Source organism: Oenanthe melanoleuca, chromosome 8 (genome assembly GCF_029582105.1).
Source record: "Oenanthe melanoleuca isolate GR-GAL-2019-014 chromosome 8, OMel1.0, whole genome shotgun sequence".
Taxonomy (NCBI): Eukaryota; Metazoa; Chordata; class Aves; order Passeriformes; family Muscicapidae; genus Oenanthe; species Oenanthe melanoleuca.
In genome coordinates this window covers 14,394,617-14,408,093 of record NC_079342.1, presented here as the reverse complement: position 1 = coordinate 14,408,093, position 13,477 = coordinate 14,394,617, and the positions used below count along the sequence as shown (strand labels likewise).

The window sequence follows — 13,477 nt, the reverse complement described above, 5'->3', positions numbered from 1 at the left end:
GTTGGTGGATATGCAGCAGTGGGCACATGGCCTCTGTTGATGAAAATGATAACCCAAAAAGGGGATATTCCCCAAGGCAAGTTTACAAAAAACAATTTATTCTTTTTCACCCTGTAAAACTCATCTTACATGCAGGATCTCTTGCATTATTACAAACTCTAATCCTCTGAGTGGGTAATTAACGGACCAGAAAAGCCATTTGTGGAAAGAAAGAGCCATAAGGGTGAAAAATATTTCTCTGCTGAATGATCTTTAAGGAGTAAATAATTACAAGAGTGAGAGGTTTGGGATGACCAATCTAAATCTGAACATAATTAGGATGAGCACAGTTTGAAAATCGAAGCAGTTGGCATGTGCAACAATTCTCATTTCAGAAGACTAATTAAATATTTAAAAGCCCAAAACCTCTCACTATTCACAGAAAAAATAACCTGCCACAAAAGGGTCTGTAACTTTGCAGATAATTAGGGAGGGTTATAGGGGAAAAAATCACAGATCGGCTCCAAGGTTCTGCAAGGTCACGTCTTATTATGGTGTATCTTTTATATGGTCTGATAACAAGATCTTGCTAATTTCATCTAAGTAGGGCATCCCATGGCGATTTCCCATTTCCCTTGTTAAAAATATGATCATTTTTCCATATGCTGACTGCAATAGGTGAACAATTTTATAAATAATTTCTCCTAAATGATACAGGCTATAATATTTTTAATTATTCAAGGTGAATGCATGTATTAAAGTTGAGTTAGGGTTGTGCCCACTGCATGTCCCATGTGAAGTCATCCTCAGCCTGACTGTTGCACAGGGAAACCAAAGGACTCTATGGAATCTGGTTGTCTCAGAGGCCAATTCTGTAAATGACTAAATCTTAATTTCCTGTTAGAAGCAAAGTAGTTTTTTGTTGAATATGCTTTTCTGTAAGCAGAAGAGATGTATTAAACTCAGGAGACCCATAGCAAATCCAGCTGAATTTGCCTTGCACAGACCTGGAGGTCTGGTGGAAGTGTGAGCATTGAAAGTGTACGAAGGCTTCTGTTTCAAAAGTTGCATTAACAAATCATACCTGTCATCTAAAATACCTTATTTTAGTAATTAAAGTGGGTGATTGTTAAATATGTATTTCAGATCTGTGCAAATTAAAGTGAAGGATAGGGCTTCATGTTCTCCAAGTTACTCATTTAATAGTGACTCAGAAGCTGTCTTAAGTTACATAACTTTTAACTGCATTATGAATCTGCTGGATGCCAAGCCATGGATAAAAAAGATCAACCATCCTGCAAAAAAGGAATTCTAAAGGGTTTTTCCTCCTATCCTGTACTCTCTGCCTGGTAGTCTCTTCTTCTGCAAGTCTGTTGCAGTGTTATTCCTAAGGATCAGACACCGTGCTTCAGGATTTTCTCTTGGATTTTCTACAGCTCTGCTCTAGCACTGTGCCTCAGAATTAAATGCCCCTTCGTAAAGCTCTGGGTTTATTTAAAGCCCCATGTTTCTCCCCTGGAACCTGCTCAACAGACAAGGCATGGTGCTGCACTCCTGCTCATTCAGTGTGAATAATCTGTGCAAATTGCTCAGATACAAGGATGCTGCACTACTAAAGTTTTCATTAGTAAGTAAGCATAGCTGCAGGCTATTTATTTTGTCTAAATGGTGAAGCATTTAATTGGATCTTTTGAACTTATTACTTTTCAGCAGTGTGGATCTGCTTGGCTTAGTTGGTGTTCGAAGGTGTACATTACCTGTAATCCCATATTGCAGTTGGCTGCAAATATGCATGCACCTAAATAATATGACTATTATTATTATTATTATTATTATTATTATTATTATTATTATTATTAAAATTACTGTATTTCCATTTCTTATTCCTCAGATGGGGTTGCATTAGAAACATTTTCTCTAAAGTACAGTTCTCTTCTTCTTCATACTGTTACAGGGTTTGGGTTTGCACCTACGCAGACCTCACCAGGAGATATTTCCATTTACTCTGCACACCTCATTGCATCTTTGATACTTAGTTTTACTGTCCTTGATCTGCAGCCATCTTCTCACACACTCTGATTGGTCTAGTAGGCCTTTGGTACATGTGGTAGAAAGTAGTAGATTATAAAAGTACCTAAAAATACCAAGAGAAAGCAGGAGCTATGTATTCCACTGGAATCCACTTTTTTCCTTTTAAATTTTTTTCCTCTCCCTGTTTTATCTGATGCTCCAGTTTCAGGTCAATGATAACTCCATAATAATAGCATTTACACCAATAAGAAAAGTATTAGAACAAAGATGAACTGTAACAAGGAAAACTATTTCTGATAGCTTAGATGTGACTAAGTGAGAGGATTCCTCGTTCTAACAGTGACTGCTTTGAACTTAGAGACATGGATTCTAAAAGGCAAATGGGTCATAACTAAATGTATTAAAATTGTAAGAAGAAGTTGAAAGCAAGAAATATAGTTAAATGACTTTGCCATGCAAGTCAGATACACATTCATTGATAGTGAGTCAGACTGGATAATTCTAAGAAAAGGCCTGTGGGAGTTGCATATTTTATGCTGTGTTTTATTGTCTATTTGGAGGTTTTATGCTTAATGCATACCCTTAGACTCCCACAAGATTACACCGTATAAAGAAAGCACAATTAAATATTATTGCAATTTTTTATTGGGCAAATGGAAGCAAGGCTATGATGCACCTTCTCCTACAATATTAATTGTATACTATTTAGCTTCCTTATATGTGTTTACTTGGTAATTAGGAAGATTCAACAAATCATCAATATTATGTTTTAAAAGAAAACAGGAGGGGAAAAAACCCTTTTTTTTCCTTCTCCCCAAATATTTTTCATTCAAATCCCCCGGATTTATTACTGTAATGGTCAAGTTGCCAAGTGCATAGAAAATCCTGGGGCTGGTTCATGAATCTTCAAATCAAGCTGTAGGATGCCTCACTGCTTTAGCAGTCATAGGTGAGTCACCATTATCTAGACACAGCTCTTGTGGCCAAATTCTGCTATCATACCTGCTCATGTATCTCACTTTTCCTTTTAGATAATGAAAACTACCAAGCACAGCTCACTATTTCCATTTTCTCTTTGGGCTCAGTAAAATAAGTGGTATTTCCTTTTTGAATGCTCATTCCCCTATAATAGTTTTGAGGCTTCTAACTTAAAAATAATGTTTAGAATATTTTACAAATGAATAAGCAACATTTTCAGTGTGTCTTCCTGGGTTTTAAAAGGCTAGTCCCAGGATTATTTATCTATCTTTAGATGCATGCACTCACTCATCCTGAATGTGAAGGATAGTGCTTGAGCACTGTGGAAACACCAGTTATGGCTGGACAATCCTCTTTCAAATCCAGGCTTTATAGAAAGGCTGGATTTTCTCAGCAGGTCTTTTTTCCAGGCTTTGGTTGGGTTTAAATTGCTAACTCATTAGGTCTCAGTACATGATAATGTATGGCTTGTGAGGAGAATTCGAAACTAAAAATTTAAATACATTCCTTGAAATTTATCTACTGTGGCATGTCTTTATGCATACTTATGTATCAAAAACACCCCTAAAATAAAATCTCTGTTCTCTATTTTACATGTAAGTTTTATAATAAAACAGAGCACTTAAGTAATATCTGACGTCTTCATACATACATGACTTTGCATTTAATGACAGGAGCAGAGGTTTAGTGAATATGCACAAAGATGCAAAAGCACATCTCACATGGCAGTTGAAGACCATTAGGAGTACAGCTGTAAAGACAGCTCCTTACTCTGGGTAACGAGCTTCAGGAATTTTTCAGTGTAAGTCATCACATGAAGTGAGCGCATCCATCCCATATTCCCACATCTTTTCACTCAGGCTGCAGCTCACCCAGGGTGAATAAGGAACAAGAAGACCATATGGAGTCTGTGGTGCTACAACTCAGAGTTTACGTGCCTCAAGTGGTGTTTAAGCAGGTTGCTGCAGGCGATATGCAGGAACATGCCATCCTGCTGGCTTTTAAGTATTTAATCAATATGCTGAAAGAGAAATATCATCAGAACTGACTTGAAAGTTTCAAAACATACCAAGATAGTTTTTTAAATGTATCAACAATGTTACTGAAAATCAATTTTACTTACTAAATCTCGGTGGGTTTTTTTGTTGTTTTTTTTGTTTAAGTACTGAATTACATATAACTGTTTAATGTGTTCACAATTCACTTAAGGAAGCACTGCATTGACACAAATACAGCATTAGGAATACCCAAAATTATTTTGACAGTTTTTTCTGGCTATACAATTATCCATATCCTTTTCAAAATAGCATGATGTTTCTTTTATGGTATCTTTGTCAAAGTTGTGTGTGCAAAACAAAAGCATTTAAAGGATAAATTGCAATGTGAACGTTATTTCATAGATACCTTAATTTTGCAAACTGCAAAAACACTTGTGAGGGATCTGTTTGTATCTTTCTGTGTCAGATATGACTTGCTCATGAGGATGACCTCTTCCCTCAGTTAGCTGGGTTGGTCCATGTAGTGCTAATGTCTTTCTAGAATCTGTTTCTCAGATCCCAGTGCTTCACTTTCTGGTTCAGTCATGATACACTGTGTTTTTCATTTTAATGCTGGAGTATTTGTTCAAGTCCATAGATTGTGCGTTTTTAATCTCCCTTAGAACAATGGTGAATAATGGCTCTTGGCAGGAGATAATGAAATTTTCTTAATTTATATTTTCAAGCAGAAGCTTCAATTGAAAATGGCATCCTATGGCCTGCAGACATAGCTCTAGTGCAAGTTTCAGGGGAGCTGTAATAATAAAGCAGTGCTAGCAGTGACGAGGAATGATAGGACAGTGAAGAAGCAATTTAAGAAAGAAAAGAGAATGTACCAAAGCTTTATTGTAGCATATCTAATGATCTGTTGAAGATTCCCAGTAGCTTTGGGAGCATGACAGGAGAAACTAATGTTATCTTGCCAAAACAGAAGCCTCTGCTTAATCAGCAGAACAAGATTATTGATTAAAACACCTCTCACAATAGATTGCACGTGGAATCTCATCTCCATACATTGCACATGAAAAAGTGCAATCATAAGCATAAGGTAATAATAATAATATAAAAAAGCAAAAGCAATTTGTTAGGAATTGTACAAGTCAAGATTACAGTTGAAATGCAAACAAATTATCATGGAAAATACAGCTGTCCTTATAGCAGAGCAGAGAGGATGGATGCAGCAGGGACAGGGCTACATCATGAGCAGGAGATAATAACAGCCCTGCTGGAGCTGCTTTACTTTCCTTTTTCTTTCTGTATTCATCTGAAATGTGAAGGGCCATTCCTCATTTGCACAGTCTTCTTCCTGAGGTGAAAGGAGTTCAGACATTATACTGTAACTGTTAATTAAACACTCCATTTGATTTTTAGATTACTCTAAGTGATGCATGTGCATTATGAAGATGTAACCTTTCTTCATTCATACTAAAATACAGAAGAAACGAGTGTCAGAGTACACAATTGCTCCTTGCATTCATGAGAATAGTGGTAATTCCTTCATCTCCCCTTGCAAAACTGTTGTCGCTGCTGGCACAAGAACCTGAATTATCATTCTTTCACTGCTACAGCTAGTCCTTTCCTAACTAGTGTTTCAAATTTAATTAATTCATTATCTTCCCTAAATTAACTGTTACTGAGTTTATACAGACTTCTTTACTGATCTACTGTATTTATTTCTAAATGACAAAGTCATTGTGCCATAAATCTTTGTGAATCTTGTGAATTCTTCTTGAGTGTGAAGAGATTTCTCAGTGTGCAATCATTGCAATTTCAAGATTGTACATAACCCCTGAAAATGTCTGTATTTTAATATATGCCGGGGAAGTTTGCAGTTATGTAGATTGCAGAACACTTAAATGGTGTTTAAAACCAAGAGAAAAGTTAAACACTAGCATACAAACACTGAAACACCAAATTATTTGTTATTTATCTTCTTAAATTTACAGAAATTACAGCTGGTTTGTATCACATCTTCATTGGAACAATTCTAAAAGAATTTGAATAAATGGACCAAATTAACATTATATCATGTAGAAAAAATAACTTTGGTTAAAATGAATGAGGGACTTCAAGTAATTCACCAGTTCAGGTTTTTGAGTTTTGGATTTTTTCTTTTTTTTCCCCTGATGGTGTCAATTTTGCAAATTCCAAGGCACTTTCTATTTCTACATTAGTCTTGTTTTTGAGAGTCCTGTGACACAAAAGGTGCTTGCCCATTGCAAAAAGGAATGGGTCACCAGATTTAAGGCTGTAACAATGCAATATCCTCTTCTTCAAGCACAGTGTTTCTAAGTGTAAAGGTTTCTTAAAATTTTGAACTACCGCTAGGGCAGTGATGAGGTAGATTTGATAATCTGTAGCCATGTAGGATAATCTGCTGTTTAGTGCTATTTTGTGGAGAGTGGAGTTTCTTTTATCCAATATGCCATAGCATCTGGGGCTTCTTGTCTTTAAGAAGCTCAACTGAAACCATTACCAGTTTGTAAAATGGTTTTCTTGCAGACAGCAGGAGAAGTATAGGCCAATAGCTAACAGAGAAGTATCCCTAGTTTTTCAGAGAAAAACTGTGCAGCAGATAGAAGACTTTAATTTATCCAGAGGACAAATGACAGTATTGTAAATTTTCTGAATTACTTGTCTCAGAACTACCTCTACAAAGTTCACTTAATCTTCATCTCTTCTCTGTACCCATGAATTAGGATTGACAGCTGCTCTAGTTGCTGTTGGTTTTTCTTAAAAGTCTCACTCTAATGGAAATAAGACCTCTAAATATGTAAAAACAGTTACCTGAACGTCAGCTTTTAAAACTGTGAATATTCTAACCAAGTGTCTTTAATTTGAAATCTTAGAAGTGTATGTGAGTTACTCAGGTTTTATAAAATACAGCCAACAGTGCAGCATAATCAGTGATTTGAATGTGCAAACCTATAACTTAAAGCACAAATACAATATTCATGTAGTTATTCAAGTAATTCCACTTCTTGGGGAAGTGCTGGTGAGCCTGATAGTACTGCTGTATACTGGATTGGGCCAAGGAGGGCAAAAGGTGGCCATAGGCACATCAGGTGAGATTTTTTCATAAAGGAATAGTCAAAAGTTTTTAGAGTGTCATCAATTTCCTGTAAACACCACTGAATGCCTGAAGTTTGACACTTACTGTAAAAAGAAAAAACCCTGCATTTTCTTCTGAATTATTATTACACATCCTTTTGATAAAACCTAGCATGAAGTTCTTCTCAGTTTCCTGGCTGATGATAGCATTATGAATCTTTTACTGGGAGAAAATGAAACTGAAGAAAACAACTCTTCACAGAGAAATTAGTCTATCTTTTTCTCACTGCTAAATATGACCTTGGTTAGCTTCATTCTCGAGCAATTTCTCCCAACACTACTCATTTTATTTTGTAACAAATAAATAATTCTGTCTTAATTGCTGCTCATTTGAGTATAAAATAAAATTTTCATACAGCTCAAAGCTGTAGAAACCATCATACTGAATGATGCACTAGGAGAAGTCTTGTAGGAATTACTTTGGTTTCAGCGTAAGGCTTTTGCTAAAGAAACCCAAATTTGAAGAAATTTGTTACAAAATCTTACATCCCAGGTTTTCTCATGCAGGTTAGTGTACCTAAGGTGTGGCATGAAAAAAACCCTGTATTTGGAATATTGCAGAGAGGACAGTGAGGTTTGGAGCCTCTCTGGGAGGGGCTGTGTGTCTATTCTATGCACACACTGAGTACAGTGGTTGTCTCAGCAAGCTGGGTGCACATTTCACCACTTCAGCCTGCTTCTGAAGCCACTGGATGTGTCAGAGTTGTTCCAGACTCCCTAAGGTCCTGCAGGAGCTGCTGCAGTGACTGACTGCCCTTGGGATGGGAGTAGGGAAGCATTATTTGTGCAATAGCTGTGCAGGGGACCTGGGTTTGCCCTCTGGAAAAGCTGGCAGGTGAATTCCTCACCACCCATCCCTGTCCACGGTTGTGTATAGACAGAAATCCCTATTTCCCATTAGTTCTGAATTATGAGGCTTAGGATGGTAGAAACAAGCAACTTAGAGGAAAAAGAAGAGTTAACTGATGGAGTCAGAGAGCTTTTGTCTCTGAGTTTGCTCAGCAGAGAGGCACAGCATGTCCTGACTGGCTCTGTGCTAGTTTGATTACTATATAAAAAAGGAAGTCATGTATATGAGAGTTCTTTGAATGTGTTTGCTCTACCTTTTATGAGGTAGCATGAATATTCTAATACCTGTTGGTGCTGCACAGCTGTGGAAAGCCACTGATACAAGGCAGATTATTTTAGCTTGGGTTATGTGGCATTCAGGGAGTATGGGAAGAAGTAGGGCAGTAGAGAAGTTGATGTACAGCTGGAGTCAAAGGCTAGTCTATTACTTAAGTTCAGACTTCTGTTATTCAGTTTGCTGACAAACAAAGCTAACCCCTGAGAAAATCAGCCAAGCTCTTTCCCTTTAGTCACCATATTCCCTGACCTTCTCTTTTTTTTTTCCTTCCTCTTCCTTGTGACTGTTTTCCTGTATTACATTTTGACCATCTCTTCAAGGTTAGGTGATTGTTCACTTTTAACTGCCAAGCTAGTATTTTGTTTTTTGGGTTTTTTCTTTTGTTATTAAAAAAATAATAGTAGCCTAAAATCATCTACATTATTATTATTATTACTATTATTATTACTATTACCCTTCAAAAACATTATGTTCAGTATATCCTCACAATTAGAGGCATTTTAATGAAGTTCTTCTTTGTATCAAAATACATTTTCTTTCATTGTTAAGCAAATAATTTTTATGTTTCAATCTCCTCAAAAATAATTAATTTTCTTGCAGTTCTTCTTTTTAACTATTTTTCTTCTTATTTCCTCAAATGGTCATTCTTTACTGCTTCCTGTAGCCTAACAGAGGAAGCTTAGAGTCCACCAATTGCTTCTAAAATAATTAAAATGGGAATGCTAATGTTTTTTCTCTACAGTAGGTCTTCCAATCAAAATAATTTCCTTGAATCACAAGAAAAATCTCTCTGAGATGTAAAACCATTCAGCAGGATGTATGTCTCTAAAGATGGAAGAAATTACTCATTGTTGCTATTATACATTATTCAGAATTGCACATTTTTTCAGTCATATCGTCTTTGCATTTTGTTTTCATTTTATTGAGCAGTAGTATCAAATCAGTATAAACCTGGTACTTGATACAGCTGTCTCTACCAGTTGGGACAGTTAAGATAACATCGATATCCAAATTTAAAAGCATAAAGCCTGAACTAAAATATTGTCCTGAAGCCTTCTTTTGGACTTTGGCTAATTAGTATTAATGAAGTTTGTTGTCTTATGGATTGAATTGCCCAAGTGTGAAGAGGGTTAGCACTGAATGTAGTCCTTTAGTATGAACAAAATGTAATTTTAAATTAATTAGCTGGCTTTCTTTTCCCATTACAGGTGCAACAACCGAACACAGTGTATAGTAGTTACTGGGTCAGATGTGTTTCCTGATCCTTGTCCTGGAACATACAAATATCTAGAAGTTCAGTATGAATGTGTTCCTTACAGTAAGTATAATCTTTTTATTCTTGCTCACTTCCTCTGGCCCTCACAATTGAAGCTGGAGTGCTGTTACATGGAAAAGAAGCATATGTTTATGGCCCATGGACCCATTATGCATGCAAAGCACTTGCAGACTAGGGCCTCCAATTAGCTTCACAAAGTGTGGAAGGAAGCCATGGTGTGATGCTGGCCAAGTGTCTGTCTGTGTTCTTAAGTGTTTGGCTTTTAAGGCTACTGTTTTTCCAGAAAACAAACTCAAATTAGCTATTCAATAGGCCAGATAGAAATTTGTACTTTTGCCCGCAACCAGTTGCTGACAAATTGGCTTGGCTCACAGACTTGCAAAGCAGGAATTGACTTCAATTTTAATCATGATCTACTTGAAAGGCTACCTGCTGCTGTGGTGACTTTGGGTGCACAGCAAAACCCAGCACTGACATTCAGAGGCAAGTGACCCAGTTGGGGGACATTGAAAAAGGATTTTGTGCTTCATTATAAATGAACGCAGATTCAGAGTGAATAATTGATTAATAAGGTACTCACACTGTGTTCTTAAAAAGCAAAGGGGAAAAGAGTGAGAAAGAAATGCTTGCTTTTAATTTAAAGACAAAATATCAGCCTTGAATCAGCTACCAAAACAAAGTTTTTCACTGAAAACAAAGTAAATACTGAAATCATGATGAGATAGAAAAATGTGGTTATGGCTACTTCAGCAGTTTTGTACAATATTCTTTATAATGCCGAAGTTCAGTAGCTTTGAACATACTTCTTATTTCCTTGCAATAATTAATGTTTTTTTTATTGACATGTATGCATGAAAGTTCTGCAGATTCGACACTTTTAACTGTTTTGCTTTCTTGTAAGGTCATTCTTTGCAGTGACTTCTCTCTTGTCCCATAGCTCAGCAGAGAAATAACTGTGCTTGCAATGGAATTTAAGCCGTGCACTGATCATTCCCTTGAGTTATTATTAGGCGTGAATTTCTTGATCTGCAGAAATCCTTAACCAAAGTCGTATTTTCTGTTGGCACAGGAAACAGGCCAAGTCTGAGATGCAGAAACACTGTGGTGACAGTATATATCGAAAAAGGAAGGAAATGAGTTCTGGCATAAGCAAAGCTATGTCAAAACTGTCCATACTGTTTGCTGCAAAATTTAGAATTCTGAAACTGAAATACTACTCTGTACTGCTTCACTACACTGAACCTTCACTGTTGTTAAAGGCCAAGCACAGATCATCTGTTTTTTCTTCATTTCTGCTGTGTCATTGTGAAATGGTTGCTTGCTGATTTTTTTTCCCTGTACCATTTGTAGGTTTGGAAGCCTACTGCAAACAGTGATTCCCTAGTGCCATTCCTCCTGTGTGTAGTAGTGGTGGCTTGTTGTAACTGTTCTTCTTGTGCCACTTTTGAGGAGTGATGTCTTACCCCAATCTAACCAAAATTTTGTTCCACAAAGACCACTTCTGTGTTAGCACTCTTTTCATTCCCAAATTCTCAGAAAGTGGGCAGTGCATCTGATTCCAAAACCTGAGGTCAGTGAAGTGACAAGAAGTTACTTTTCCAGTTCCAGTAGGCTAGCTCATAGAGGAAAAAATGTAATGCAAATAATGTTCAAACATAATTTCTTATGCTGTTTTAGGAAGAGAAGTGTGGATATGTTCTACTGATTGGGTATTGCTATCTCCAGGAATCTTTTCTTTTCCAGTTTCAGAAGTATAGTGACACAGCGCGGCCTACCCTGTACTCTAACTTGTAGTTACTTTAATTTTAAAGTGTTTATTTTTGTTTACTGTCAGTTGCATTGGCCTACCCTTTGAACTCTGTAATTCTGTGTCTGTCATAATTCAGGATTCTGGATGCTTTCCTGGTTTTCAAAGTCTATAAATTTGGAGTTTGTCAACTGCAGCATGTACAGTGATGACACTACCCAATTCCAGAACTGTAAGAGACATCACCTGTCATTACTAGCAGTCATGAAAAAGATTGCCAGTTACTAAAATGAGTTTTGAAGGTTGATTTCAAACCACATTGTGCTTCAGTAGCCATTTTGATTGTTAACTCTCTTTTTTCCCTGTCCCACAAAGCCTATCCTGTTATTTTTCCAAGTCTCTGTTTTTTGATACCTGGTAAACTCCAGTTATCAAGTCTAAATTTTATTTCCTTACTTGTTCCAGAGCTCCTTTTCTAAATTTACAGAATAGATTTGCAAATAGCAGCTGTCTCAGTGTAAGACACTTCTTAGGAAGGTAGGATAGGCTTTCGTGGGCCCAGGAAGGGAGGAGTGATCACAGCACTTTTAACCAAAGTTCATTTATTTCATGAATTTCATCTTCAGTTACTGCAAAGTTTTCAATACTCATTGTGGTAGCGTTCTGCCCATGAGAGATGACAAACAGCAGTCATAATGGGTTTTGTGGTGAAAGGTGAGAGTCCTTACGCACTGGAGTTGCTGTCACCCTTGTACAAAATGCAGTTTATCAGCTCCTCTGTGTCTTGCCGGCCTCCAGAAATAGATAGCTGCTTTGCTTATTTGAAAGTACTTCATTTTGCAAATTTAATAAGTTTAAAAGTACTTCATAAATGCTTCCTTTTTTACATCTCATAGTGCAATCAAAAAAAAAAAAAAAACAAACAAAAAAACCAACAAAACAACTTTTCAGATACTCAGATCTCCAACAAAAATTACTGACAAATTTGATAGACATTGCTTTGTCCTGAAATAATAAAAGTGTTATCGATTAAATTACAAAGAGATTGAGAGTACTATACTTGACATTTCTCTCACTTATGCTGCAAGATGTATGTTGGCACTTTGACTAACAGAAGTCAGCCCTTTTATAAAGAAGAACATCAAAAGTTCCATTTTGTATATCTGTGCATTTTTATTTCAAGCCTATTTTGGAATCCAATAGAAAACAAAGTGTTTTATTCCTCTCTCTCTGTGTATTGATTGGACTTTGCAGCATTTGTTTATTTCAATAAGCCCATCTGTCCCTGAAAAATGTACAGCTGTACACCAGTGCATGCAGAGCAGACATGCCAGTAATGATTTTAGTTATCCCTGTCTTTTTCCCCATCTCCTATTACTAATTCTAAGCAGGTACAGTATCAATATTGCTCTTTGGTGAGAAATAAGCACAAACAAACAGAATCGTCTGAAAGTCATTAACACTAATGGTAAAACCCAAGAATTCACCTCAGAATACATCTTCTGTTTACTTGGATAAATCCAGAATTACAAATTACAGAAAAATGAGTATTTTATCTAAAGATGTATAACAGTACAAAGGCTAGGAAAACTACTGCTCATTTTGAAAATATTGACCCCCTCCAGTTCCCCTGTAAAGTTATGGAATTGTTTCCTGAAGAAACACAAGATCATATCACCCAATGTCATTCTCACAATAATCATATGTAATTTTATTAAATGAAACTGAAAATCCAAAACTTTATATGAAACATACAAATGCATTCTTCAGGATAATACCATAATACTGAAAATGTAATAGCTGTGCAGATAGTTTTGATGCACTTCCCTGGTATCAGCAGCTACTGTTACACAGATTGGTACATCTGTCATTTTCCAGGTCATTTTATGAAACCAAGGGAGCATACTTCAAAGGCCACAGAGTATATAAAATAGGTTTTACCACAAATAATTATTGGAAAGCTATTTACTAGCTGGGCTTCAGCTATATATCTTTCTGTAACTTCCTTAAAACTTCCTGGGGGAAAAATTGCTATGGTAGTATAACTTTGTTAATTGGGTTCGGTTTTTGTCTTCCATGTATGGTGGCAGGGTGGATGTTTGTTTTAAACACAATGTGGCTGTCCTTGCATACCAGCTTGCTGTTTCGGGCTTAATCGATGATGCTGGAGAATATCTGAATGAGCTAATTGT

At 36.5% G+C, this 13,477-nt stretch overlaps 1 protein-coding gene across 9 annotated transcripts in view; it reads left to right on the top strand.

Annotated features, from left to right (window-relative positions):
* ADGRL2 (adhesion G protein-coupled receptor L2) overlaps positions 1–13,477 on the top strand; it is a 174,625-nt gene that overhangs the window by 114,223 nt on the left and 46,925 nt on the right. For all 9 annotated transcript variants that reach the window (XM_056497451.1, XM_056497453.1, XM_056497452.1 and 6 more), the window contains one exon: positions 9,471–9,580. In XM_056497451.1, coding sequence (XP_056353426.1) covers positions 9,471–9,580 — 110 coding nt within the window. The remainder of the gene's footprint in view (positions 1–9,470; positions 9,581–13,477) is intronic.